General features: G+C 51.7%; 1 protein-coding gene across 1 annotated transcript in view; it reads left to right on the plus strand.

The window, feature by feature from the left end:
• The window catches only part of HCN4 (hyperpolarization activated cyclic nucleotide gated potassium channel 4), a 52860-nt gene that overhangs the window by 23953 nt on the left and 1593 nt on the right, over positions 1–27314 (plus strand). The window contains exons 2-7 of the mRNA XM_023552827.2: positions 4661–5084; positions 19006–19167; positions 21288–21506; positions 26196–26342; positions 26449–26689; positions 27040–27204. Coding sequence (XP_023408595.2) covers positions 4661–5084; positions 19006–19167; positions 21288–21506; positions 26196–26342; positions 26449–26689; positions 27040–27204 — 1358 coding nt within the window. The remainder of the gene's footprint in view (positions 1–4660; positions 5085–19005; positions 19168–21287; positions 21507–26195; positions 26343–26448; positions 26690–27039; positions 27205–27314) is intronic.

Here is a 27314-nt window from a genome sequence, read left to right on the forward strand (position 1 = left end):
CCTCCTTTGTGGATCTTACTTTCCCCTTCTGCAGAATGGGGGCAGCTGCACCCAGTTAATTGCTGAGGATCAGGGTGCTTTTAATGCCCTGAAAGCTCTGTGACACTCCCAACTCAGGAAGTGCCTCGGAAGGCCCTGGCATCAGGAGGATGGGCCCCCTTGATGCCTCTTTGCAACCCTCTCGTCTCCTCTCTTGTCTCTGGGGCAGGGGAGCTGCCCCTGCTGTGGTAGCTTGCCTCCCCAGCATGGTTCAAAGGTGGCAGAAAGGTGCATCAGCCTCCCCACATTCTACTGAGGTGCCTAAAACCTCGAGATCAGACCCCGTTGCCTCTCGGACCTCTCTGAATCTTGGATCTGCCCCTTACTAGCTGTGTGGTTTTAGGCAAATAATTCTCCTCTCTGAGCATCAGGGGCACAATCTACAAAATATAGATAGTAGCAGCCACCTCAGGGCTGGAGGGAGGATTTAGGTGAAACACTGCATGGAGAACCCAAAGTAAGTGCTCGATAAACGTGGAGGGGTCTTTCTGAATGAAGACCTTTTCAGTCACTAAGGAGCCCCAAGTGAAAATGACCAGAACATTAAGCAATCACTCGAGATGCTCTGACCACCAGGATGGGCATGGAGAGGGGCCAGGGGCCGAGGATGCCAGTGAAGAGGCTATTGCCAACTTCCCCTAGCTTGGACCCACAGAATGGTGCTGGCTGGTGCGGCAGGTGCTGTCCGTGGTGCTGAACACCATTTCTGGCTCTGGCGCAGCTGTGCTTTCAGAGATCGGTGCAACCCTCTGTCAAAGAATAAGGACTTTGTAGTCCATGAGGCCAAGGCAGCTCTCAAAGCCCAACTCCTCTCACCTTCTCCACGAACACTTTCTGGCCTCACTCATCTAGGCCACGGGAGCCCACCTTTCTCAGATGCCTGGGCTGCTTGAAACGGTATCTTACATCACTGCCCACGTTGTCTTTTCTCAAACCCTCTTCTCTAACTGGAGGCCTGGTGGTGCAGTGGTTAAGAATTTGGCTGCTAACCAAAAGGTCAGCAGTTCAAATCCACCAGCCACTGCTTGGAAACCCTATGGAGCAGTTCTACTCTATCCTAAAGGGTCGCTATGAGTTGAAATTGACTTGACGGCAACAATTTTGGTTTGGTCGGTCCTCTAAATGGATTATGAGCTTCCTGGGGTCAGGGCATCTGTCTGCTGAGGTAAGTAGGCTCTGTTGTCTGATTGGTCAGGAAATATTGTCATCCCTGGCTTCCTCCCACTGGCCCTCTGGGGTTTATTATAGGGCCCCCTCTACACCTACCCCCAGTAGATGCTTTGGTTTGGCTTTTCCCTGGAAGTTTCAGTCCTCCTCCTCCCTTACCTCTTCCCTGTGAATTTGTTCTTAAATTATTGACCTGATTCAGTAATTCAGTTCTTGAATTTTTGACTTGAATTATTTATTTATTCATTTGGTAATGTAGCGAGGCATAGATCAAAGGACATTACAAATAATAATTTATTTATTTCTTATAACAACCCTGCTAGGTTGTTGTTGTTAGTTACCTTCAAGTCAGCTCCTACTCATGGCTATTACGTGTACAACAGAACAAGATGTTGCCTGGTCCTGTGCCACCTTCACAATCATTGATACGCTTGAGTCCATTATTGTAGCCACTGTGTATTTTGAGTACCTTCCAACCTAGGGGGCTCACCTTCCAGCATTATACTGGGCAATATTCTGTTGTGATCCATAGGGATTTTATTGGCTAATCTTCAGAAATAGATCACCAGGCCTTTCCTCCTAGTCTGTCATGGCCTGGAAGCTCTGCTGAAACCTGTCCACCATGGGCGACCTGCTGGTATTTGAAATACCAGTGGCATAGCTTCCAGCATCACAGCAATACTCAAGCCAGCACAGTAGGACAAACTGACAGACGGGTGGTGGCATAGGTCAAAACACATTACAAATAACAATTTATTTAATTCTTATAACAATCCTGCTATGTAAGACCTGTTATTACCCTCACTGAGCAGATGAGGAAACTGAGGCATGGAGAGGTGAAGTGACTTGCTAGGAAATGATGGAGCCAGAAATCAAACCCAAGTTGGCTGTAGAGCCCATGCTTCTTCCCACCGGGTTATGCTGCCTCCCAGTCAGCTCCATGGTACTCCAGGAGCCGTGATTTGTGGGGATGAATGCTCCAGTATTCCAGCCCCAGCCCCGACCAGGCCCCAGAAATATCTCTAAGCATCCAAAAACTTATGATTGAAACAATTAGTCAGAATGCAAGGAAATGGGTGTTTTTGCCTCATATAATTTGGTTTTATGAAGACCACTAAATGCAAACATTCTCCTGTTAATTACTGTCTCAAATTTGGTCTGTAATTGAGGGAACTAGAGCTGGGAAGAGTGGAGAAACCCGCCAGAGTGGCAGGCCTGCCGGAGTCAGCATTCCTAGCCGCCTTGCGCCTGCTTTGTTAATTTTAGAAACTCCTCCAGCCCGGATGTATTATTAGCTTTATGTACAGAGGGCCACATGGCCCTCAGTGGCCTTTCTGTGCCACAGTTTTTTTAGTTTTGTTTTGTTTGCCCTAAGAGATTAAATGAAAAGGGATGACAGCAGTGTGCGTAAAGGGGTGTTTGCACACCAGGTGTGAGAACGGGAAGACCTGTGTGTGGCATCTGATGAGTGTACACAGCTGTCTTTGAGTGATGTACATGAGGCTTAGTGGAGAGTGTACCCAGTCCAAGAGTGCTCTGAAGGAGCTGAAACCACCCTCCCAGTACCCACGACTGCATAGCGGGATGTGCTGCCCTCTGAGAAGTGGGCTGGGAGGGTTGGTAGAACTTAGGTTGGGTTCTCCCAGCTGGCATAGGGATATTGGGGCTGGAGAAGGGGCAGTGGGATAGGGGGATAGGGAAGGAGTGAAGTTGATCTCCTAGCATCAGCCTTAGGATGAGAAGCCTTAGCCCTGCGAGGCCCTGTCTTGAAGCCCTGAAGGGCTTGGCTTTCACAGGAGCTGCAGGGAGCTTCCTTTGTGGAAGCCACCCTTCCTGGAGCTGTGTGATGTGGACATCTGCCTGCCCACCTTCAGTGAAGTAGGCCCTGCCCTCTCCTTGACTTCTGACACCATTTTGAGGTGTACTGACAAAGAAAACAATTTGTTGTGAAGTACTTTTTTTTTTTAAAAACCTGGAACTCATTAGGCAGGGGGCACTTTGGATTTGAGGTATGACCCTCTGAAGACTAGAGGAAAGCTTGTCCCTTCTCTTACTTCCTCCCGGCTTCCCTGCAGTAGGGAATTAAAGATGGCTGGAAATTATTTCTCTTAGGAGAAGAGATGCTAATTTCTGCCCAACTTAAAACCTTTATCTGCTATTGTGTAACTATCTAAATTAACAGCAGAGGGAAACAGCTCTGTAGGGCAGGCCCTTGGTCCTGGGGCTGGCACGGGAGTGGCTGGTACCTGGGCATAGAGTCTCTGGAAATTGTTGGCCTCACCTTCTAGATGCAAAGTCTCTGCCCACCTGTGCTGTCTTCACATTCCAGAGGGGGCCGTGCTGGGCCAGGTGGGAGCCAACCCAACACCAAAACCAAAAAACCAAATCCATTGCCGTTGAGTCGATTCTGACTCATAGCGACCCTATAGGACAAGGTAGAACTGCCCCATAGAGTTTCCAGGGAGTGCCTGTTGGATTCGAACTGCCAACCACTATGCCACCAGGGTTTCCCAACCCAACACAGACCTAGTGAATTGGGTTTGTACTTCCTCACATGGCTCAGCCTGCACTCCTGCCCCTCAGAAGGGAATGGCAGGTGCTTTGAGGTCTTAGGAGAAATGATGCTGGAAGCCCTGGGCTATTCTCACTCCATTGCATTGTGTGGTAGGTACCTCACTGATGCCTGAAATTCCCCCATTAATACTTCCTGTCTTTGATGATATCTCTGCCTTCCCATGCCCCTACTCAATCCCCCTGGTAGGTTGTAAATTTCTCCAGGAAGATGAACAAAAGGGAGACCCCCAAGGAGCTAGTGTGGGAGAAGCCAGATCAGAGTGATAAGTCTCTGTGTTGGGGCTCTACCCCTCATTGTACAGTAGGGAAACTGAGGCCCAGAAAAATGAGGACACTTGCCTGGTATCACACAGCATGTCAATTACAGAGCCTGGGTTGGAGCCTGGGCCTCCTGCCTCCCAGGTACCTGCCGTATGTTTGAACCATCCCTGTTATCTGGCCACAATGTGTGCTATGCCTGTCTGACAGCCTGTCTCAGGTCTCAGCTGACCTTCAGAAGGGATGGAAAAGCCTGACCTGAGCTAGGGTGGTATGGGGCAAGCTACTCCTGTGGTTAAAATAGCCTGTCACTTCTCTTGGGATGTTGTCGTTTGGTTTGTTTTTCAGCCTGATTCTCATTGGGGGTGGGGATGGGAGTAGGAGGCTTATCATCAGAGGGGCTCGTGGGCTAGCAGGGCAGAGGTATTAGTGGGTGAAGACCCTCTTGCTCTGTCTTTCCCATTGTACCTTCCAATCTCCACATCTTGCCCTTGTACCCATGTGCCTCAGAACCTCCCAAACCTTTTCTGTCTCACATTTGCTCTCCCTAGGAGCTTTCTCTCTAACTCTGTAACTCATGCTCCTGATCCCCTGGCGACTGATCCCCTGTGTCTCTGGGCAGATTTTACTGGGACCTGACCATGCTGCTCCTGATGGTGGGAAACCTGATCATCATTCCTGTGGGCATCACCTTCTTCAAGGATGAGAACACTACGCCCTGGATTGTCTTCAATGTGGTGTCGGACACATTCTTCCTCATCGACTTGGTCCTCAACTTCCGCACAGGGATCGTGGTGGAGGACAACACGGAGATCATCTTGGACCCGCAGCGGATTAAGATGAAGTACCTCAAAAGCTGGTTCGTGGTGGATTTCATCTCCTCCATCCCTGTGGACTACATCTTCCTCATTGTGGAGACACGCATCGACTCAGAGGTCTACAAGACTGCTCGAGCCCTACGCATCGTCCGCTTCACCAAGATCCTCAGCCTCCTGCGCCTCTTGCGTCTTTCCCGCCTCATTCGATATATTCATCAGTGGGAGGAGGTGAGTGGTCAGACCCACCCAAACTACCAAAACTTTCTTGGGGGAAGGGGTGTCTTTCCCTCACAGGGGAAGTGAGAGGTGAGGAGCTGGCAGGTAACTCAAATAATTGGATATGGGCTGTCAGATTGTAGCAGGCACATCTGCTCTGAGAGGACAAATATTAGCAATTTTATGACTTCTAACCATGTGCTAGATATGGTGCATGGCATCCCATTTCATTCTCTCACAACCATCAAAACAAAACAAAACTTGTTGCCATAGAGTTGATTCTAACTCATAGCAACCCTATAGGACAAAGTAGAACTGTCTCTTAGGGTTCCCAAGGAGCAGCTGTTGGATTCAAACTGCCAACCTTTTGATTAGCAGCTGAGCACTTAACTACTTCACCACTAGGGCTCCTAGGTACATTAAAAAAAAAAAAATAGGTACTCAATTTTCACATGAAGAAATTGAAAGAAACGTTAAGTGAGTTATACAAGGTCACACAATTGGCAATTGGTGTACCTAAAATATGAACTTCAGCTGACTGACCCCAGAGTCTGCACTGTTAACCACTGCACTATATTATAGGGGTTAATAACTCATAAGCCTACGGGCAATGTGAATGGGTGAAAAGGTCCAGCTGGGGTACAATAGGGAGTGTGGTGGACTGGGGAAAACTGGAGAACACATCTTTTGTCTATACCGGGCAGCCCCTGCTCAGCTCTTGCCAATTGTTGCCAATCAGGCATGGGTCGAAGATTGCTAGATCTACAGATTTATCAGGAGAAGCAGAAATCTGGATTTTTGTGTAAATTTTGTTGGCAACTATCCTAGGTTGGGTTGTTCTGGAGCAGACCCCGAGATGAGAATTTGCGTGGAAATTATGTTTTTGGGAAGTGTTTCCAGGAAAACCTGGTAAGGGAGTGGAGAATAGGGCCAGGGAAAGGAAGTCCAGCAAGGGTGGAACATCCACCACAGTCTCATGGATGGTGACTTTAGCTCAGTCCCATAGGGGAGCTCTGGAGACAGTGTAGGTCACACCCCAGAGTTGTCCCAATGAGGGCAAAGGAGTTGGAATTTTTATATCCCCTTATTTAGTGTTTCAGTGGTAGAATTCTCACCTTCCATGCAGGAGACCCAGGTTCAGTTCCTGGCCAATGCACCTCAAGCACAGCTACCACCCATTTGTCACTGGAGCAACTTGCATGTTGCTATGAAGCTGAACAGGTTTCAGCAGAGCTTCTAGACTAAGATGGACTTGGAAGAAATGCCTGGTGGTCTATGTCCAAAAATCAGCCAATGAAAACCCTATGGATCACAACGGTCCGATCCTATTCTGCGTGGCATCTCCATGAGTCAGGGGCTAACTCAGCGGCAGCTAACAACAACAGCAGTCATTGGTTAAGGGCTCTTCCAGCCCTCCATGCTAGCAGGCAAAGCAGTTTCCAGCAGCCTGGGGCAGGCCACTGACAAAGAGCCACAGGTGCTGGCTGCTGGAAGTCAGAGCACACGCCAGCCTGGAGCCCTGTACATAAAATGTGCAAAGGGGTCCAAGGGGCTCTGGGCAGAGCACTGACAGCAGAAACTAATCACGGCGAAAGAACTGGGTGGGCTGACACTGTTTGGAACCAACAGAACTCGACAATGGCAGAATGCAGCCTGCAGGAGGAAAAACCAAAAAAAAAAAAAAAAAAAACCTAGAGGAAGAGAGGAAAAAAAAACAGGGTGACCTTGTCTAGGTTTTGGTCTTTGTCTGCCACCCACCTGTTTATGCCTTTTGGCAGCAGCAGCAGGCCAGGCCAGGCTAAAGGTACCCGGGTCGGGGAAGGTGTGCTCTGCAGGCCCACTTTGGGGTACCAAGCAGGCTGTGGCCTGGGGAAGCTTTTCCAGGGGTGCTTTTCCCACTGTGTCCTGCTTCTACACTGCTGGTCACCTGGTCTCCAGGATTCCTGCTTGATTGGACAGAAGTCCCCACGCTCAGGATACGAAGCCCCTGCCCACACCCCCAGTAGCAGTCTGGGCGCTGGCACGCAGCACCCACGACTGATGGTTGGGGCACCGGCAGATTCAGGCCAGAGACATCAAGAGTGCGTGTGCCACAGGAGAAGTGCCGACACCAGCTTTGAAGAATCGCTTTGTGGCAGAAATTCTCTTTGGCTTGGAAAATTTGCATTGTTGCAGCTGATAGAGGGGCAGTGACTTGCCTAAGATCACACAGCGGGCCCCTGGCAGAGTTGGGACAGAACCCAGTTAGCACTTCTGGCTCCCAGCAGCATGGCTGTCCCTGCCTGCCATAGTAGGATGCTCTGAGGCTTTGGAGACAGATTGTACATTTGAGACCTGAGTTTTAATCCTGGGTCCACCCTGCCTAGGTGCGTGACCTTGGTGTCACCTTGCCTTGCTGAACTCCAGTCTCTTCATCGATAAAATGGGTAAAAGTAGTCCTTTCCTCATCAGGCCCTGGTGGCTTTCCTCATCAGGTCCTCGTGAGGCTTTAATGCGGCTTTGTTAAGCCATTAGCACAAAGCCTGACGCAGAAGAGCCATTTAAGAAATGCCTCTCTCCACCCAATTGTCTAATAATGGTAGAATTCTCACCTTCCAGGAGGGAGACCCAAGTTCAATTCCTGGCCAGTGTACCTCATGCACAGCCACCACCTGTCTGTCAGTGGAGGCTTGCATGTTGCGATGATGCTGGAAGGTTTCAGCAGAGCTTCCAGACTAAGATGGACTAGGAAGAAAGACCTGGCAATCTACTTCCAAAAATCAGTCAGTGAAAATCCAATGGATCACAACGGTCCGATCGCTAACCAATCGAGGGGATGCCACAGGACTGGGCAGCGTTTTGTTCCATTGCACTTGCGGTCACCTTGAGTTAAGAGCTGACTTCATGGCAGCTAACAACAACAACGACATACTTTTACAATGTGTTTACTTTTCTTGACTATTTTGAGCCATTATTTCATTGATTCCTCACACCTACCTGGCAAGGTAAACAGGGCAGGATTTGTTATCCCCATTTGTCAGACGAGGAAACTGAGGGCCAGAGGATCAGCTGCCCTAAAGTAGAATCTTTGACATAGACACTCTGGTTCCTCATTCTATGCAGTTCCCACTTCCTCCGATAACCCAAAGGGAGGATGACTATGATGTTACTATCTTTCCATCTGTTGCCGAGGTGTCCCCCCGCCCCCCGCCCCGCCATGAGTGACTGGACTTGGTTTAGTCCAGCAGCCCCTCACTGAACACTCACCTTGTGCTCTGTCCTCTGTGGCACACTGTAGTCAAAAGAGGATGGGGTGACTCCCAGCTGAGACTGGGAAGGCGGGCAGTGGCTGGGTCAAAGGGCTGGGCGAGGAGTTCTTTTTGACAGCTTGACTTTGAGGTACCTGTGGGGTGTCAGGATGGTGCAAATGGTTAACACGCTCAAAAGGTTGGAGGTTCGAGTCCACCCAGAGGTGCCTCGGAAGACAGGCCTAGATCTGCTTCTGAAAAATCAGCTATTGAAAACCCTATGGAGTACGGTTCTACTCTGACACACATGAGGTCGCCATGAGTCGGAGTCGACTTGATGGCAACTGGTTTAATTTTTATTGGTGGGACATCTAGGTGCAGAGAGATGTTGTCATGTGGGTCTGAAGCCCAGGGGCTGAGAGGGGACAGTGCCTGCGCACACTCTGAGCGTGGAGGCAGTATGGTGGCATATTTCCCAGAATTACCTGACAGGCTTGTCTAGTGGTTCTGTCCCAGATAGGGATGCAGGACCAACTTGGTTCCCTCAGTCCCCAAGAGACCCCTTACCTTCTGTTTGTATAGAACCGGCGCTAGACTGTCATTAACAGCAGAGAAGTGGCCTGGCAGAGGCTCATGTCTCTAGGCATCAGCCTTCCTGGGGCCAACCTTGTTGCCCCCAGAGGCCTGAGCTCTGAGAACTGTGGTGTTTGGCTGTGGGAGTGAGCAGAGTTGCCATGACTGGGCAAGGTGGGCCCTGGGGCAGGAGCTAAGCTCTTCTTTTGCAGTCCTTGTCACCTGTACCCTAGGAGCTTAGGCCTTAGGCCCCTGTCCTCTCCAGACTACCCAGAACTGGTCAGACAGGCTGCCTTTCTCTGGGGCAGGTAGAGGCCACCAGAGGCCTCAGGGAAGGCTCTGACTAGGCATTGCTACCCAGTTTTATGGGCAGAAAAGAAGCTCCCAGGAGGCCAGATGGATGACTCCCCCGCTCTCTCTATATGCACCCTTATCTCTCATGCCAGCTGGGGAGGAAATTGCTGTGCGTTGGTTTCTGCTGGGCACGTAGCCTGGCCAAGGGCTCCTTCTGGACCCCTGGGATTGGGCTGGGGTTTCCCAGCTAGCCCCAGGGAACCCTGTCTCCAAATCCTTAATGGCCTGCCCTCGCTCTGAAGCTTCTGCCAGCCTGTCAGACTCAGCCAGGCCTAAGGGCAGCAGTAGAAAGATACTTTGAGGCCTCAGGTCCCCCAGAGACCTGAGGAGGGGAGTATTTAGTAGACAAAGCCCTGCCCCATTTCTTCTCCACCTCCCTGTGTGAATCTCTTTCCTTCTTTGGCCTCAGTTTCTCCAGCTGTCAGGCTTGAGCTGATGTTCTCTGAGGCTGTAGCTCCCTGGGGCTCAGCTGTAGCCTCCCATGGAGATAATCGGTCAGCTGATCCTGAGGACTTTTTCAGGGCTGACAGGCCCAGGAGAGGAAGCCTCGGTGGAAGCTGCTCCCAGAGACGGGAAAGCTTGTCTAGGGCCCCCAGCAAAGCTGCAGAGATGCTAGGCTCCTGACCCCCCAGGCCCTGACTTTGTCTCCTTCAGCCCAGTCTATCCCCGCAACAGGAGATTCCCTAAGCATTAATGGCAGGTCTTTGGAGTCAGGAGAAGGTGGAGTGGAAGGAGGACTAGGGCTGGGAAAGGCTGCCATCTTGGAGGACTCTAGCCTCTGCTCTATCCTGGGCGATCTAGGTCAGTGTCCTCCCTCCCAAGCCTCTCCTAGCCCAGCCTCTTCCCTCCCTCTGAGGTGCGAGCTTGTTATAGGCACAGAGGCTATTGTTAGAAACCACCGGTTGCCCCCCTTTGGATGTTCACCTGCAGGGCCCAGCACTCTAGCCACCATCCCAGAAGCCTCTTCACTCCATTGGCAGCTTGGAGCAGCGGCAGGAGGCCAGGCATTGGGGCTGTGCAGCCTCTGATGAGTTTCTTTCCTTCTGGGCCTCAGTTTCTCTGTCTCTCTGAGGATCCAGTGTTTGGTATCTTTGGGAAGTGGGGACGACACAAGGAGTGGTCCTGGGGAACAGGGGCTGGCCTTCTCTACTGGCCCAGGAAAGGACCCAGCATGACCCTCAGTCCAGCTGCTTCCAGAGTATTCATGTGCACCAACTACTCTCCCAGGCCTGGGATTGCTCAGCTCTGTAAGGATGTTTGTTTCTGAACACAGGTAGAAGTTTGTTCTTCACTGAGGAGAAAACAAGTACCCAGGAGGGAAACCAAGCAGGTCCCCAGAAGAGAGCTTGGTGGAAGCTCCAGGTAGCCTGGCCCCAGTCTCTGGTCTTTCCTTGAACTGAGAAATCAACGCTTTATTTTGAGGCCTGGAAAAGAGAGGGAAGGAAAGGAAACAACATGGGCTGAGTACCTGCTATGTACCAGCTGTGGACATAATCTCACCTGACCCCAAGACAGCCCAGGAAGCTGACAGTTATTGACCCATTCCACAGATGAGGAAAGTGAGGCTCAGAGCAGAGAAATCAGATGCCCGAGCAGATTACTTATTGCTCTATCCTTGCACTGAGGCTGAAGGACTGCAGAAGGAGTGGGAGCAGGGCTTCTCTCCAATGCCATGCAGGTCGCAGAGAGCAAACTGCAAGGCTGCCCACCCAGCAAGGCTTGCAGTGGCTATGGAAATGGAAGTGCTCAACCCTCACAGTCAGAACCAACATCATAAAAGGGGGTTTTAATGAAGTAAAAAAGCAAGACAAATATTTGCCCAGTGCAGCTGACTGGTGGGTGGCCTGCAGCCCCAGCCCATGGTGAGGACACGCAAGTGTTTAGCAGCCTCTCCCAGCAACGTCCATCCTTGCCCTCAGCAACCAGGTCCTGGGCTGTCAAGTTGTTGGGGTGAGGTGAATGTCCTCACAATCTAGTGTTCCTTCTTAGCCTGAATGGATATGGCCTCCCAGCTCTTTGTAGGAAGTTCAGACTTTGTCATGTTGGTACCTTTGGTTTTGTAGTATCTGAGAACCATCCACAATATCATTCACCCTTTCCCCCCCACCACCAGACACTCCCACCATCCCAACATCACCACTGCCACCCTCAGCACACCACCATGGAATATGCCCACCATCCCCACATCACCAGCTCCACCCACAGCCCACCACCATGGAACACTCCCACCATCCCACATCACCACTGGCACCCTCAGCGCACCACCATGGAGCACTCCCACCATCCCCACATCACCAGCTCCACCCTCAGCCCACCGCCATGGAACCCTCCCACCATCCAGCATCACTGTTGCCACCCTCAGCCCATCACAACAGCGTAATTCAACATCTGCATCCTTCACCACCTTCACTACCAGACCCCACCACTCCACACTCTCTGTAGGATACAGAAGTCTGTGTCCACCTGGAGGAAAAGACACGTTTTTTCTTCCCACGAAGGCAAAGGCAGGTTCCCATGGGCTGCTTCTGCCTGCATGGGTGCCTTTTTCTAATTCCACTGCGTAGATTAGTGGCGTTCCTATCACCACCATCCCCATCACTGTCACTGTCACCTTCACCTTCGTCATTAAGCACTTCTCAGTTTCTGAGTCCCCACCACGTGCTCCATGCCGCATTCATTGCTGAGGTCATGGTGAAGGCAAAATTAGACAAGGACTTTATCTTGGCAGAAAATTAGTTACAAAGAAAAACATGGATGAAACAAAAAGAAAACAAGACTTTGCGTACAAATGTGTGAGCCTTTATGCTTTTGTCTTTAAGACCCAGAGTCATTTGTAGAAAGGAACAATTACTGTGGGCTGTGGCAGCCTGGGACATTTTCTGAAAGTGGCCTGAGGCTTCCTTTTGCCCAGACATAGTACCGTTTGTTCATTTTAGACATACATGCATTTATTTAGGCAATTGAAAAATGTCTCTGAATGCCTTCCCCTGCTAAGCACTAGGGATACAGAAGTGAAAAATATACAAAAGACCCCTTCCCTCATAGAGCAGCATGGATAGAGATAGATAGCTGCCCCCAGTCTACTCCGACTCATGGCAACCTTAGGTACTAAACATTGCCTGATAAGCTGTGTCATCCTCTCACACGATTGCCAGCATGTTCCAATCTACTCATATGGCATCTGTGACAGTCCATCTCATGGAGGGTCTTTCTCGCCCTCACTGGCCCTTCACTTCACCAAACAAGATGTCCTCCTCCAGCCATTGATCCCTCCGGATGTCATGTCCGTAACAAGCAATTCAGACAATGTTCTTTTGTGATCCATAAGCTTCCTTTCTTTTAATAATTTTATAATTTTTGGTGAAAATATACACAACAAAACATATACCCATTCAACAATTTTTACATGTACACTTAGTTCATTGACAATGATGACATACTTCACCTTGTGTCACCATTCTCCCTGTCTCTACCCATATTGTTTCACCACCATTGACTTAGACCCTCTGCCCCTTACAGTTCCCTTCTGTATTTTCGAGTTGCTGTTGTCCATTTAATCTCACACAGATAACTCTTTAAAGGAGAGCAATGCCCAAGGTGAACATTCTTTACTAAATGTGCTAAATTGTTAAGTTTAAAGATGACATCATGGGATAGTTTTGGTTCAAGGCTTGAAAGTCGTTTTCAGGCAATGATTTAGAGATTCCTCCAGTCTCAATGTATCTAGTAAGTCTGGTTTCCAATAAGAATTTGAAGTTTTGTACCACATTTTTTCCTCCTTTTGATCAAGATCCATCTTTGATCAAAGCATTTAGTCATGTTAGCCAGGCATCACCCATTTCTTCTGGTCTCATGGCAGAGGAGGCTCATGCAGGCAGTTAGACCTGTAGTCCATTCTCTTCTCTGATTCCTGGGTCTCCTTCTTCCTCTGTTGCTCCAGGGGAATAAAGACCAATTGTTTATCTTGGATGACCACTGACAAACTTTTAAGACTCCAGACAGTACTCACTGAACTAGGAGGTAGAACAGAAACTCTAAAAACAATATTAGGCTATCCATAAGGTTTTCATTGGCTAATTTTCAGAAATAGATTGCCAGGCTTTTCTTCCTTATCTGTTTTAGTCTGGAAGCTCTGCTGAAACCTGTCCGCCATGGGTAACCCTACTGGTATTTGAAATACCGTGGCATAGCTTCCAACATCACAGTAACATGCAAGCCAGCACAGTGTGACAAACTGACAGATGGGTGGTGGATGGAGCAATACCGTATTTTTACACAAATAACACGTGCCTTCTGTTTGTTTGGCAACCGTGCCCTCCCTCCTTGAGGTGATTTCGTAAGCATGGTGTGCTTTTTTTTTTCTTACAGCAACATGTTAAAAAAAAAAATTGGCATAACAGCCCTTATGAAAATACCTCTCTGGGGGAAAGCATGGTTGGCAAACAAATGTAGAAGGCACATGTTATTTGTGTAAAAATATGGTGTACGAGTAGATAAATGACATGTTAGATTGTGATAAGTCCACGAAGGAAATAAACCATGGTGAGGGAGAGAGGGGCTCTGGTTACTTTACACAGGGGAGTTCCCAAGGCTTCTCCCTAGAATTGGCATTTTAGTTGATATGTAATGATAAGAAGAAGCTAGAGGAAGGATATGGCAGGCAGATAGAATAACAAGTCCAATACCAAGGCCCTGGGGCAAGAACTGGCTTGGGCATTCAAGGTCTTGACAGCAGCCAATGTGGCTGGAGGTGGAGACTGAGAAGGAGGTAGTGGAGGTAGGCTGGGCAGGTAGCCGGGGTCCAGGACACTGAAGGCCACATAAGACAGTTGGATTGTACTCTTAGGTACAATGGAAAATCATTGGAAGGTTTAAAGTAAGGGCGTGACATAATCTCATTTATGTCCTTAGAAGACATAAACTGCTTGGCCAAGAATGGATTTGGAGGGGCAGGGAGACCCTCGGAGGTTGGGGCAGTCATCCTGGGTTGTTGACAGTAGGGTAATATTGAGATGAAGGGAGTGGGGTGGTTCAGTGGTAAGATGCTCGCCTTCCACGTGGAAGACCCAGCTTCTCTTCCCAGCCATTGCACCCCATGTGCAGTTACCACTCATCTGTCAGTGGAAGCTTGTGTGTTGCTGTGATGCTTAACAGGTTTCAATAGAGTTTCCAGTCTAAGACAAACTAGGAAGAAAGGCCTGCCAGTCTGCTTCTAAAAATCAGCCAATGAAAACCCTATGAATCACAATGGTCCAGTCTGCAGCTGATCATGGGGATGGTGCAGAACCAGGCAGCGTTATGTTCTGCTGTGCATGTGGTTATCATGAATCAGGGGCCAACTCAGTGGCAGCCAACAATAACAATGATATTGGAATTGAAGTGAAGGAGATGGATTTGAGATTCATACTTAGGAAGTGAAGGCAAAGGACTAGATGATGGATTGGATACAGGGAGGGGATGAGAGGATAGGGGAATCCGGAGGGGCTTTTGGGTTTTTGCTGCTCAACTGCATGAATGATGATGCCAGTTACTGAAATGGGGAAAGACAGATTTGGACATGTCCAGGTGGAGATGGGCATGGAGACAGCTAGGCACAAAGTGTCCGTTTGTGTGTTTTGGGAATAACAGAAACCAGGGCCTGGGAGATGTCAGGGCTTGAAGGGAGAGGAGAAAGAGAGGTTGTTCCCCATCAGATGGGGAGGAGAATTGCTGACCTCCTCCTTTGGAGCCCCGTACTGGGGAAACCCTTAGCCAGTGAGGCTCTATTCAGGATACTTAAAGGGATGCTAATATCATCCATGGCCGGGGAAATCTTCAAGTAGAATTCCTGATGCCTGGATGAGCCAGGGGTGGGAGAAGAGATGTGGCGTGCTTGTGGCCACAGGCTCTGTGGCCACAGCCAGCGGTGCCATCCAATCCCACAGAAGCATATGCCTGGCGGAGCTTAGAGCCTGGCCTCAGCCCGCTGCCTGTACTCCCCACTGTGCCCTGTGTATTATCCTCTGCTGCGGGTTTCCAAACACATGTTCCCAAGTCCTGTTCCTGAGTGTGACTTACCTCCCCAGCTGGACTGCGCGCTCTGGGCAAGCAGGGGTGAGACCCTCCTCCTTGAACCCCCCATGTGGAGGGGGCTTTCTTGGCACTGACACCAGCTGACCTGCTGGGGACGTGGAGTAGACATTTGGGACCCTCCGAGGGCATTGCCCTTAGACCTGAACAACAACGGTCCCTGCCCTGGACCCACAGTTTAGAGGACTCCCCTCCCCACAGTAAGGAGGAGTCTGTGGGCTCTACAGCCATTTCTAGACTACAGTCTGGGTACCTGGGACTCCAGAATTCCCTGCTCAAACAGCCCTAAGTCCACTTCTAGGGCTTGTGCAGGCCACATCCCCAGATCTATGTCCCGAGGAACCATTCTGCTGCTGCTCACACCCCTAGACCTATGCAGGGGTAGCTGTTTGTGGAGTGGAACTTGGATGTGGGCTGGGCCCCTCCCTGTGGGACAGTTAGGGAGAGAAGAGGGGTAGGCCACGTTCTGCTGTGGTTTCCTGAGAGTTCTAAATTCGAACCTGGCCTTCCAGGGCATTAGGATGGTTCGTTTTGTCAAGGTGGAAGGATAAACTAGATTGTCTTTAATAGTTTGTCAGCCCGATCTGCAGCTTTAAATATCCAGACCTGTGGTTTGTGGAACTCTGTTTGTCCCCTGGCCCTGGACCCTCAAACGTTAGGGCCAGGGCCACCCTTTTGTCTCCAGCTGAGAACTCCGCCAAGTGCCTTGGAAAGATGACCTTCCTGCCTCTGCCACCAGTGGCCTTGACTTTTCAAACCTCTCTTTCCCACCCGTGGCAAAGGGCTGCCAGTCCCCAGGGCTCCAAAGGCTGGGAAATGAAGAAGCTTAATAATAACAGCCCTGCCTGTGTACGTATCCCAGGGCCCAGAGCTCATTCGTAGCCAGTTTTAATTTCTCAAGCAACCCTGAGAAGTAGGGGTTGGGGGAGGAGATGTCTAGCTCATTTTGGCTGAGGAGCTCAGGTGTTGTGGGAGATGAGGGCAGGGGCTGCGATGGCCATCTCTGAGACAGTCCCATGTCACTCAGCCTCCTCTCCCCCAGGGTGGAGGGAGGCAGGGAGCTGGTGGCATCCTGGTCATCCAAAATTCAGGAAGGTTAACAACTTGCCCAAGGTCACACAACTGTCCTGTTTGCCTAGTGCTAAAGAGGCAGGAGTGGGATCTTCCCCCAGAGCCAGAGCTGGGGCACTGGTACGGGGAGCTGCTGGGGGAGTGTGGGGAGAGGCTAGGCAGGGGTTCATAGGCTCAGGAGCCAGGCTGCTGAGGGGCATGGCCAGCAGGGAGGGATGGGGCCAGTGGCACTGGCTTCACACTGAGGCTGACCCTGGTCACACGACTGGCCACAGGCCAACCTGCATGGTCCCCAAAGCCAAAAAAAAAAAAAAAAACCCATTGCCATCGAGTCGATTCTGACTCATAGTGACCCTGCGGGACAGAGTAGAACTGCCCCACGGGGTTTCCAAGGCTGTAATCTTTATGATATGTCACAAATCTGTCTTGGAAGAAGTGCAGCCAGAATGTTCCTTAGAGGCAAGGATGGCGAGAGTGCATCTTACATACTTTGGCCATGTCAGGAGGGATCAGTCCCTGGAGAAGGACATCATGCTTGGCAGAGTACAGGGTCAGCGGAAAAGAGGAAGACCCTCAACGAGGTGGATTGACACAGTGGCTGCAACAATGGGCTCAAGTGTAACAATGATTGTAAGGACGGCGCAGCACCGGGCAGTGTTTCGTTCCGTTGTACGTAGGGTCGCTATGAGTCGGAACCGACTCAACAGCACCTAACAACAAAAATCTTTATGAAAACAGATAGCCATGAATTTCTCCCATGGAGTGGCTAGTGGGTTCGAACCGCTGACCTTTTGGTCAGCAGCCAAGCACTTAACCACTGTGCCACCAGAGCTCCTGCCTGGTCCCCAGTGCCCACTATTCCTTGCAGGCCATGGCAAACACTGAAATGTGTTAGCTTAGCCAAGAGCTAGCATGCTGACAGCCCCTGTGCTGACTTCTGTGCCCCGAGTGGTGCCAGGCTGTAGGGCACACAGCATTGTCTAAAGCACCACACTATGTGCATGGCATAGGGGAGGCTAGATGTCGGGAAGTCCTGCCCAGCTCAGTGGCCAGCTGCTGTGTGAATCTGGGCACAGCATTCAGCCTCTTTGGGTTTTTGTTTTTTACGTGCAAAATGGAATGACTGAAAACCGCCCATCCCTTTCTTGGTCAGTGTAACAACCTAATATACTGGCTACAGAGTCAGACAGACCTGGGTTCAGGATCTGGCTCTGCCGCTGCCGCTGTGATCTTAGGAGAATACCTTTGCTACTCTGAGCCTTGGTGTTTCCATCTGCTCAATGGACTAACAATACATTCAGCAAAGGGTTGTTGAGAGTTTTAAGTGAGAGGATGAGTGTGGACCCCGTGTGCCTGCACTCCTTGTGGTATCATTGTTCCCTGCTGCTGGGGCCACGGTGAGTGATGCATAGTCCTGGGCTACCAGCCTTTCATGAACCTTCCAATGCTCATTTCATCCTGAGAAGACTCCTGCATGTTCAGCTGAAATATTCAGAGTCGCTCCCTTACAGGGGCCACAGGTAGTCATGACCCTGGAGTCTGTGGGCTGTGGACAAACAGTATTCATTTCTAGCTTTTCAAAACATAGACCCAGGCTGAGCCCCTATTTCAGAAGGGGAAACTGAGATCACTAGTATCAGAATGTCCTGCCACCAGCTACGGGGCTGTAGCTAGAAGACCACTAGACCACTGGAGCATTGAAATATCTAGGGTCTGTCTCTTTGAGCCTCAGTTTCCCCATCTGAAATCAACCAGGTCTCTGTGGCATTTGACAAGTCCATAATTTTGACCCAAAAGCCCTTCGATACCCATTACTAAGCACTTCGTATATATAATTTAGTCCTAGGTACAGTGGTTAAGAGTTTGGTTGCTAACCAAAAGGTTGGCAGTTTGAATCTACCAGCTGCTCCTTGGAAACTCTATGGGACGGTTCTACTCTGTCCCACAGGGTCACTATGAGTCGGAAATGACTCAACGGCAATGGGTTCTTTTTTTTTTTTTTTTGACAACCCACTCAGGTAAGAATTTTTGTCTCCATTTCCTGATAAGAAACCTGATTGGAGAGTTTCAGGGACTTTCTTGAGGTCACACAGCTAGAAACTGGGTAGGAACCAGGCCAGGAATTATGGTCTGTCTGAACTTGGAGCCTGTGGGCCTGTGCTGGTCCCTCTGCAGTTTCAGGGCTGCCCTTGGTGTGGGTCCTGAGTGAGGGTCTAGGGACAAATTTAGGGAATCCCATGCCCCTGGCATGACTGCAGACCTTGGGTTAGAGAGGCAGCCCCCTGAGGAGCCTCAGGAACCTCAGGCTAGCTGGCTCTTGTCCCCAGGTGTCCTCACTCCCTGGACAAACTGATGAAGTGGCTTCTCCACCATGACCTCCCTCCACTTGTCTGGCCTGGATGGCTGGACCTCCCGCTGGAGGCCTCTGTATCTGCCCCCAATCCCAGGAGGCCTCTCTCTGGGACTTCCCAGCCCAAAGTCAGCCTCTGGGGCCTGGCCTGACGTCTGCACTGGGCTGGACTCTCAGCCAAGTATGTGCAGAGCAGGGCCCACAAGCCCCTGCAGGGTCTGCAGGTGGGGGCCGTTCTTCTACCTGGCCAGCCACCTACCTGGACCACCCCTCTCACCCCTGCTGGCAGATCTTCCACATGACCTACGACCTGGCCAGCGCCGTGGTGCGCATCGTGAATCTCATCGGGATGATGCTGCTGCTGTGCCATTGGGATGGCTGTCTGCAGTTCCTGGTACCCATGCTGCAGGACTTCCCCGACGACTGCTGGGTGTCCATCAACAACATGGTGGTGAGCACACCCCGCCTGGCATTCCCCGGAGAGCCAGGGCCAGGCAGGGGCTAAGGCCCGAAGGGGCAGAGTGGGTTGACTACTTGGAGCTCCCGAGCCCCAGGATGTAGGGCCCTGAGGTGCCCAGTAGAGTTCCATGTTTGCGGCAAGTCCAGGTATCCACTCACAGAGCTCTGTCTGGGAGCTGTGGCCTCTGCCCTTCCTACAGCCTCTGTGGAAGTTGGGAGCCTCTGTGTTTGGCCCTGATTTCACCCAGGGAAACAAGACCTGGGCCTCCTCAGGTTGTGTCAGGTGGGGCAAAGCTGGGCTGGTGGCTCCTGCCCTCTACCTCTGCCTCTTAGAAGCAGCTCAACTCTTAAAAGCTGAACCCAGAAAGCAGAAACCCGGAAGGGACACTGCAGCACACAAAGACTCCAGGTAACACTGGCCACTTTCTGCTCCAACCGCAGAGTCGGGCCATCCTTGCAGCTTCCTCCCTCCGTACACACAGGACCTGGCCACAGTGGGCTCCTGCACTGGGGGGGGGCTGGGCAGGATGGAGCCAGATCTCCTCCCCACCCCTAACACCCTCTGCATGAGAGAAGTTGGAAGTGGGGCTGGGAAGCCACAGGGCAGCGTCCCCCTGCCCCTCTGTGGCTGGAGGAGAAAGGACCCTGGCCCTGCAAGCCTTTGCTCCTCTGGCTGACCCCTAGCCTCCCTCATCCTCCCTCGCATTCAGTTGGGTTTGGTCTGAAGGCAAATGCCCAGGGTCCCAGGGCGAGGAAAAACCTGCTTTGAAGAGGTGAGAGAGACCCTGAGGCATCTTTCAGCGTCAAACAGGCCTTTACAAAACAGCCTTTGGATGAGCTAAGTGTAAATGAATTGGCCATATGGATTGAATTCTGCAGTCTCCAGAGGCTAGGCAGGGAAGCAGGAAGCAGGGCTGGAGGCAACTGGGAGCTGGGCCCTACACCCTACCCTACCTCCCCCTGGGTCAACCCTTCAAACCCCCACCCTAGTCTGGACTGAGAGCCACCAGATCCAAGGGACTAGCTGGGCTTGGTCCAGTACCTTGCAGAGTGACCTTGAACGTGGCCCTCAGGCTTCATGAACTGAGAAGCCCTCCATGTCTTCCTACAGTTGTGGGAAAGGCCTGGTGGTGGCCAAGTGTTTGGGGCTCTGGGGAGTATTCTGTGGGTGCCCTGGGCAAGTTCCCACATCGTTACTAGTGCACCTGCCCTGTGTGCAGAGAGACACCGAGGAGGTGGCCTGCGCTGGGGTTCAGCTGATGGCCCTGTCTGGGATGGTCTCCTGTATAAGAATAACAGGCTTGTGGATGCACTAGTTCAAGATACTGCCCTTCTTAGCCTTCCCTGAGACCGGACTGGCAGTGCAGACAAAAATAGCCAGGAGCCCTGCTCCCTTCCTCTCTGCTCCCGCCCACACGCATTGTGTGTCGCCAGTCTACTTTGGAGGCAGTGGGGATATAACCAGTGGCTGCTGCCCTGGGTGTGTTGGGAGCAGGGATCTCACAGGAGGTGGAGTTAGCTTGGCCTCCTCGCTTCAACTTTTGCTTACCCAGAATGAGGACAGTGTTTGCAGCTCTGTCTGCTGGAGCCTTTTCCCCCCAGGGGAAGCGTATCTGGTTTCATAATTGAGGTCAGTGGGGAAATGGGCTTCACTGAGCGGTAGCTTGGGGGTGGCGGAGCTATTTCAGCAACAGAAGGACATCAGGGTGGCTCAACCTAGAGCCGTCTGCTATTCCAGAGAGCTCCAGGCTGCCCCATGGGGACCGAGAGGTCAGACCTGGGCTTGGCTGGCTCCCATCCCTGCCTTTGCCTGCACTTCCAGTCTGCCCCTCACCCCCGTTGCAAGAGAAAGGCCCAAGTGGTGGCTTCACTCCATCACCACAGGTTGTCAGCTCGGTCCTCCTGGTCCCTCACCCAAGACTCTCAGCCTCCAGCAAGGCCCTGAGCCCTGAACTCAGCCACTGAGAGAGCTAGGTGGAGGGCATGGGAAGATGGAAGGGTTGGGGACTGTTTTCGGTACCAGCGAGAAGGGCCGGCCTTCTCATTGGCTCAAACCCATTCAGGCCTCCCCCACCCCACCGTCTGTCTGTCCACCCTTGTGTCTGTCCACAGAACAACTCTTGGGGAAAGCAGTACTCCTACGCCCTCTTCAAGGCCATGAGCCACATGCTGTGCATCGGATATGGGCGGCAGGCACCTGTGGGCATGTCAGATGTCTGGCTTACCATGCTTAGCATGATCGTGGGTGCCACCTGCTACGCCATGTTCATCGGCCATGCCACGGCTCTCATCCAGTCCCTGGACTCCTCCCGGCGCCAGTACCAGGAAAAGGTAGGGCAGAGAGCCATGATCCGCCCAAGGCACTCAGGAGAACCTACCCATTGGTTGATCCCAAGAGGGGGTCCCCAGGTATCCAGCCCTGTGCTCAGGACTCTCAGTGTGGGGGACAGTGAAACAGGAGGGGGACACCCCTTGGCTAAGGACTGCTCAGCTCCCTGGCCTTAAGCCTTACATATCTTTTATCTGCACCCCTCTGCTCCCTCCTGGTGTGACTGAGGGCCTGTCTCTCCTGACAGACCCTCTGGATCTCACCCTGTCCCTGTTCTCAGGGAGCTCACCTTGTCCACGAGCGCTGCCAGCCTCTAGCCTCTCCTTTACCACTGGCCCTTCCCATCAGTATTTAAATTTGCTCAGTCTCTCCCTTCTCAGAAGCCTCTGTCCTTCCACCATCAACCTGCTTGATTTATTGTCTGCCTCCTCTTCATGGGCAAATTCCTAAAAAAAACATTGTTTATGCTTGCTGAACCCATTTCCTTATCTCAGCCCCTTAGATCCGAGTTCCCCAGTGCCCTCTATGTTGCTAAATCCTGTAGAGCCTTTTTGGCCCTTATCTTGCTTGACCTCTCAGCAACCTTGACAGGGTTAACACTCCCTTCCTGACTTCTCGTAGGGGCGGTGGTGGTTCAGTGGTAGAATTCTCACCTCCTGTGAGGGAGGCTCAGGTTCAATTCCCGGCCAATGCACCTCATGCTTAGCCACCAGCCATCCGTCAGTGGAGGTTTGCATGTTGCTAGGATGCTAAACAGGTTTCAGCAGCTTCCTGACTAAGACAGACTGGGAAGAAAGGCCTGGCAATGTACTTCCAAAAGATCAGCCAGTGAAAACCTTATGAATCACAACGGTCTGATCCACAACCAATTGTGGGGATGACACAGGATGGGACACCATTTCATCCCATTGTACACGGGGTTACCATGAATCAAGGGCCAACTTGACAGAAGCTAACGATCTTGCCTCCTTACTTGGTGTCCTTGACCCCATACTCTCCCAGTTTTCCTCCTACCTCTCTGGCTCCGGTAACTCAGCTGCTGTCAAGTTGATTCCAACTCATAGTGACCCTATGTGTGTCAGGGTAGAACTGTGCTCCATAATGTTTTCAAAGGCTGAGTTTTTGGAAACATCACCAGGCCTTTCTTTCGAGGCACCTCTAGCTGGACATGAACCTCTAAGCTTTAGATTAGCAACTGAGCACATTAACTGCTTGTGCCATCCAGGGACGCCTCCCTCTAGTTGGTCCTTCTTAATCTACTTTGCTGACTTCTCAGTCATTAGCTGTGGACAACCCTGGTGGCTTGGGGTTAACCTCTGTTCCTCTATCTATACTGCTTCTAGGTACTAATGTTTTACAACCCCCACACCCACCTCACGTGTTTTTATGTTCATCTCTATGCAGTGGGGCCAAATTAGTATAATTAGCCTCCACTTCTTTTCAGCTTTACACTGTCTGTTTGATGCCTCCCTGGGCACCTCAACCTCATTATGTTCAAAATTAAAACAATGTTCCCTCCCCTCCATTCCAAACCTACACTGTACCCCATCTCAGCCATACCAACTCCCAAGCCGGGAAGCTGGGGGTCATCCCTGACCACTGTCTACTCCACCACTCAACAGTACTCACCAAGCTCTGTCATAAATGCCTGCCTCAGAAATTCTTCTCCTTTCTCTCCATCCCAGCCAGCCTGTGCCCTAGTGCCCAGCTTCTCTCTTGCCCAGGTCACTACAACACCATCCTAACTCTTGCATGCCTCAGTGCTTGAGAGCTGTTGCCTGGAGTCAGACTGCTTGAGTTCTAATCCCAGCTTCTCCACTGAGGAACTCTGTGAGCTTGGGCATGTCGCTTCACGTCTCTGTGCCTCATTTCCTCATCTGCAGATGGTACCCCTGGGTGGTACAAATAGTTAACGCACTTGGCTACCAACCAAAGGGTTGGCGGTTTGCATCCACCCAGAGAGGTGCCTCGGAAGAAAGGCCTGGTGATCTACTTCTGAAAAAGCAGACATTGAAAACCTTGTGGAACATAGTTCTACTCTGACACGTAGGGGGCGCCACAAGTCAAAGTCAACTCCACATTGGCTGGTAAAGATGGGGATAATAAGGGTAGTAACGTCATTGTGTTTGTGAGCAGCAAGTAAATACACGTCAAACCCTTAGGCCCATGTTGGCACCTGGTAAGCTATTCAATATTTATGAGCTAAGCAGGCTCCACTCTGCCCTTCCACTCCATTCTTCACACAGCAGTTAGAGTGGTTTTTAAAACACGTATAAATCCGATGGTCTCACTCCTCTCGTTGAAACTCTTCAGAGCTGTCACAGCGCTCTTGAAATGAATTTCTAAACGTTTTCTCTCAGCCCAGCACTTAGGGGCATAACCTGGCTCCGCCTTTCTCCATCCTCAAATTGCGCCTTGGGCCACAGATCTCTCTAGTCTATCTTGACCAGATTTTCTCTGACCATGCACGTGCCATGTTCTCTCCTGTCCCAGGGCCTTGGGACGGGCTCTAATACGAAACTCTCCTCTCTCCTTTTCAACTGACAACTTCTTCATGTCCCAGCCTGAGCATCCGCTCCTTGGTGAAGCCGTCCCTGACCTGCCAGCCCCCCACCCCATCATACAGCCCGTGGCACCCTCTAATTCTGCTTCACCACGCATTGCACCCCCATGATTACTTAACTAATCATATGAAATCATTTGTTTAATGGCCCTGTGAGGGCAGGATCCAGGTCTGTCCTCTTCTCTGATGCATTTCTAGGGCCTGGCACATAGGAGGGGTCCCTGTTGATTCATCAAGTGCCTGTCTGCCTGCCTGCCCCAGGTGCTGACCCAGAACTCCCTGGCCACTGTTCGGGAGTGAAGGCTGGGTCCCATGATGCCAGGAGGAAGAGCTCAGAGACGGCTTGCAGAGCTGGGGCAGGATGGAGAGTAGGGGAGCGGGGAGGTGTAAGAGCATTCTAGGTGGTGAAGAAAGCAGACTGGAGAGAGGAAAGAGTTCCAGGTCAGCAATAAGGGAGCTGGGGAGGGGAGGTAGCAAGGGAGTCAGGTTATAAAGGTCAGGCAGGGGCTTAATCTAAGGCCAGGTGAAAATCAATCTGGGACCATAGTCAGGGCTCAGAGTGTGACCAGGGTCAGAGCTCAGTGTGTGAGTAGGGCCAGGGCTCAGTGTGTGTCCAGGGCCAGGGCTCAGTGTGTGACCAGGGTCAGGGCTTAGTGTGTGACTGGGGTCAGGGCTCAGTGTGTGACTGGGGTCAGGGCTCAGTGTGTGACTGGGGTCAGGGCTCTGTGTGTGACTGGGGTCAGGGCTTAGCGTGACCAGGGTTAGGGCTCAGACAGAGGCCAGGATCAGGAATGAGGATCAGAGTTTATTCTAGGGCAAGAGTCAAGTACACGTGGCTTCCCATTTGAGAGTTGACCTTATTTTATTCTTTGGTTAATAACTTTCCAAGACTCACTGATTCACCCATAAATGTTACCTCCCCTCTGTTCCCACTACATCTCTCACCTGGACCACTTCAACAACCTCTGACTTCCTCCCTGCTTCCAGACTCCCCCTCCCACCCTTGTCCATCCTCCATCTGCTACCAGGGGAATTCACTAAAACAGCTCCAGCTGTTCCGGCTGCCCTTGCCCTCAAAGCCAGCCAGGAAGTCACTGCCCCCTCGGTGGGGGGGGAGGGGGGATTAGGAAGAGTACTGGCATAACTTAGAGCAGATAGAGAACAGGTTGGCTGGAAGGACCTTAGGAAACTTCACCTTCCCCCTCCACAACTGGCATTATTAAAAGCAGTACCACCATGTCCCTACCTCCTTGGAGCCCTGAGAATAGGCTGCGTATTTCTGATTGTTCCTGAGGTTACAGGGACCTCCCTCACTTTCCAGTGTAGGAAAATCTGCTCTTGCCTACTCAGTGCCTCCTGTCCCTAGTCATGCTCCTGAGGATACCCCTGTCCATCTACCAGCCAGGAATGGTAGGAGTAACGCCTGCCCTTCACTCTCAGGGTTGGCAGGATCAGTTCTTATTTGGGTTTAACCCATGCGGACCTAGGTTCACAAATCTCTTGTGCCCAGACCTCTCTTTGAAGGTCCCTGATCTAGCCCCTCCTCCATGGACTGGAGTTGCCCTTCAACAACATAACTCAGGGCTTCAGCTGAGGCCATGTTTGGATAGATACCATAGGATGGATTGGGATGGGTCGAATACTTTTGCTTCAGTCTCCAGTTCTAACTCACTGGAGCCCAATCCATCTGACTAGGCCAATTTATTGCCTATACTAGGAAACAACTCTTCCCAGAGTCATTGGGGCCTCTCCGGCCCTCAGTGCAACATAGAAAAGACAGACGTTTAGAGGCAACTTGATGGACCTCCTGGATCTGTTGACTTCTGTCACCAGACTTTGTACAGTCCATATTGTCCTCTCCCATCTCCATAGAATTGAACATAGAGAGGACAGGACACTTTTATGAAGTCTGTCTCTCTACTCCAAGCAGCTGGGCATCAGGGCCATTGCTGTGGGCACAGTGTGACCATACTCACACTGAGGACCTCAAATCTCAAGGAGCCGAGGTCTTGTAACAAGGCTGACAGGGTTTGGTGCTCAGCTCTGGTCACCAGCAGAGCCAAGACTGGGGTGGTGCCAGCTGACTGGCTTGGCAGTGACACCCCCACCCCTCTCTTCCGGGACTCAGTATAAGCAGGTGGAGCAGTACATGTCCTTCCACAAGCTCCCGCCCGACACACGGCAGCGCATCCATGACTACTATGAGCACCGCTACCAAGGCAAGATGTTTGATGAAGAGAGCATCCTGGGTGAGCTAAGCGAGCCACTGCGTGAGGTGAGCTGGGCAGCCGCTACCAGGGAAGGGGAGCCAGGCCTTCCTGCCTGGCAGCTCCCCTCACCTACCTCTTTCTGTTTCCCAATCCACCCCATCTGGGGAGCAGGAGATCATCAACTTCAACTGCCGGAAGCTGGTGGCCTCCATGCCGCTGTTTGCCAATGCAGACCCCAACTTTGTGACGTCCATGCTTACCAAGCTGCACTTCGAAGTCTTCCAGCCAGGGGACTACATCATCCGCGAGGGCACCATCGGCAAGAAGATGTACTTCATCCAGCACGGCGTGGTCAGCGTGCTGACCAAGGGCAACAAGGAGACCAAGCTGGCTGATGGCTCCTATTTTGGAGGTGAGACAGCCAGGGGGACCTGGAAGAGAGGAGGCCACTCCCAGGGATGGACTAGAGGACACCAAGGATGAGAGGCATTGATGCCTGCATGGCCACAGCTAGAGGTGGGGATCTGTGAGCCCAGTATAGGGGGGTGGTCCCAGAGATGGGAAGTCAGTCTGGAACCCCATTTGGTGGGGAGAACAGACATCCACTGTGGCCACAGCCTAGGGGTGGGGCCTCGGGAGCCTGCCAAGGCTTCTGGACCAGCTTGTGGGGACCCAGGACACGGCAGGCAGGAGGCACTTTGGAATTTGCTGGGAGTCCCGGTGGGGCTGTCCGTTCCTCCCTGATTCCTGATGTCCCAGCAGAGATCTGCCTACTGACCCGGGGCCGGCGCACAGCCAGCGTGAGGGCTGACACCTACTGCCGCCTGTACTCACTGAGCGTGGACAACTTCAACGAGGTGCTGGAGGAGTACCCCATGATGCGGCGGGCCTTCGAGACCGTGGCGCTGGACCGCCTGGATCGCATAGGTGAGAGAGGAGCCACAGGCAGGAGGGCAGGGTTCCTGATCGCCTAGGCTGGGGCATGGTCCCCGTCCCCTTCCCCGCTCTGGCTTGAGCCACTTGCTCTTGTTCTGTGT

The sequence above is a fragment of the Loxodonta africana genome, chromosome 13 (genome assembly GCF_030014295.1).
Source record: "Loxodonta africana isolate mLoxAfr1 chromosome 13, mLoxAfr1.hap2, whole genome shotgun sequence".
NCBI lineage: Eukaryota > Metazoa > Chordata > Mammalia > Proboscidea > Elephantidae > Loxodonta > Loxodonta africana.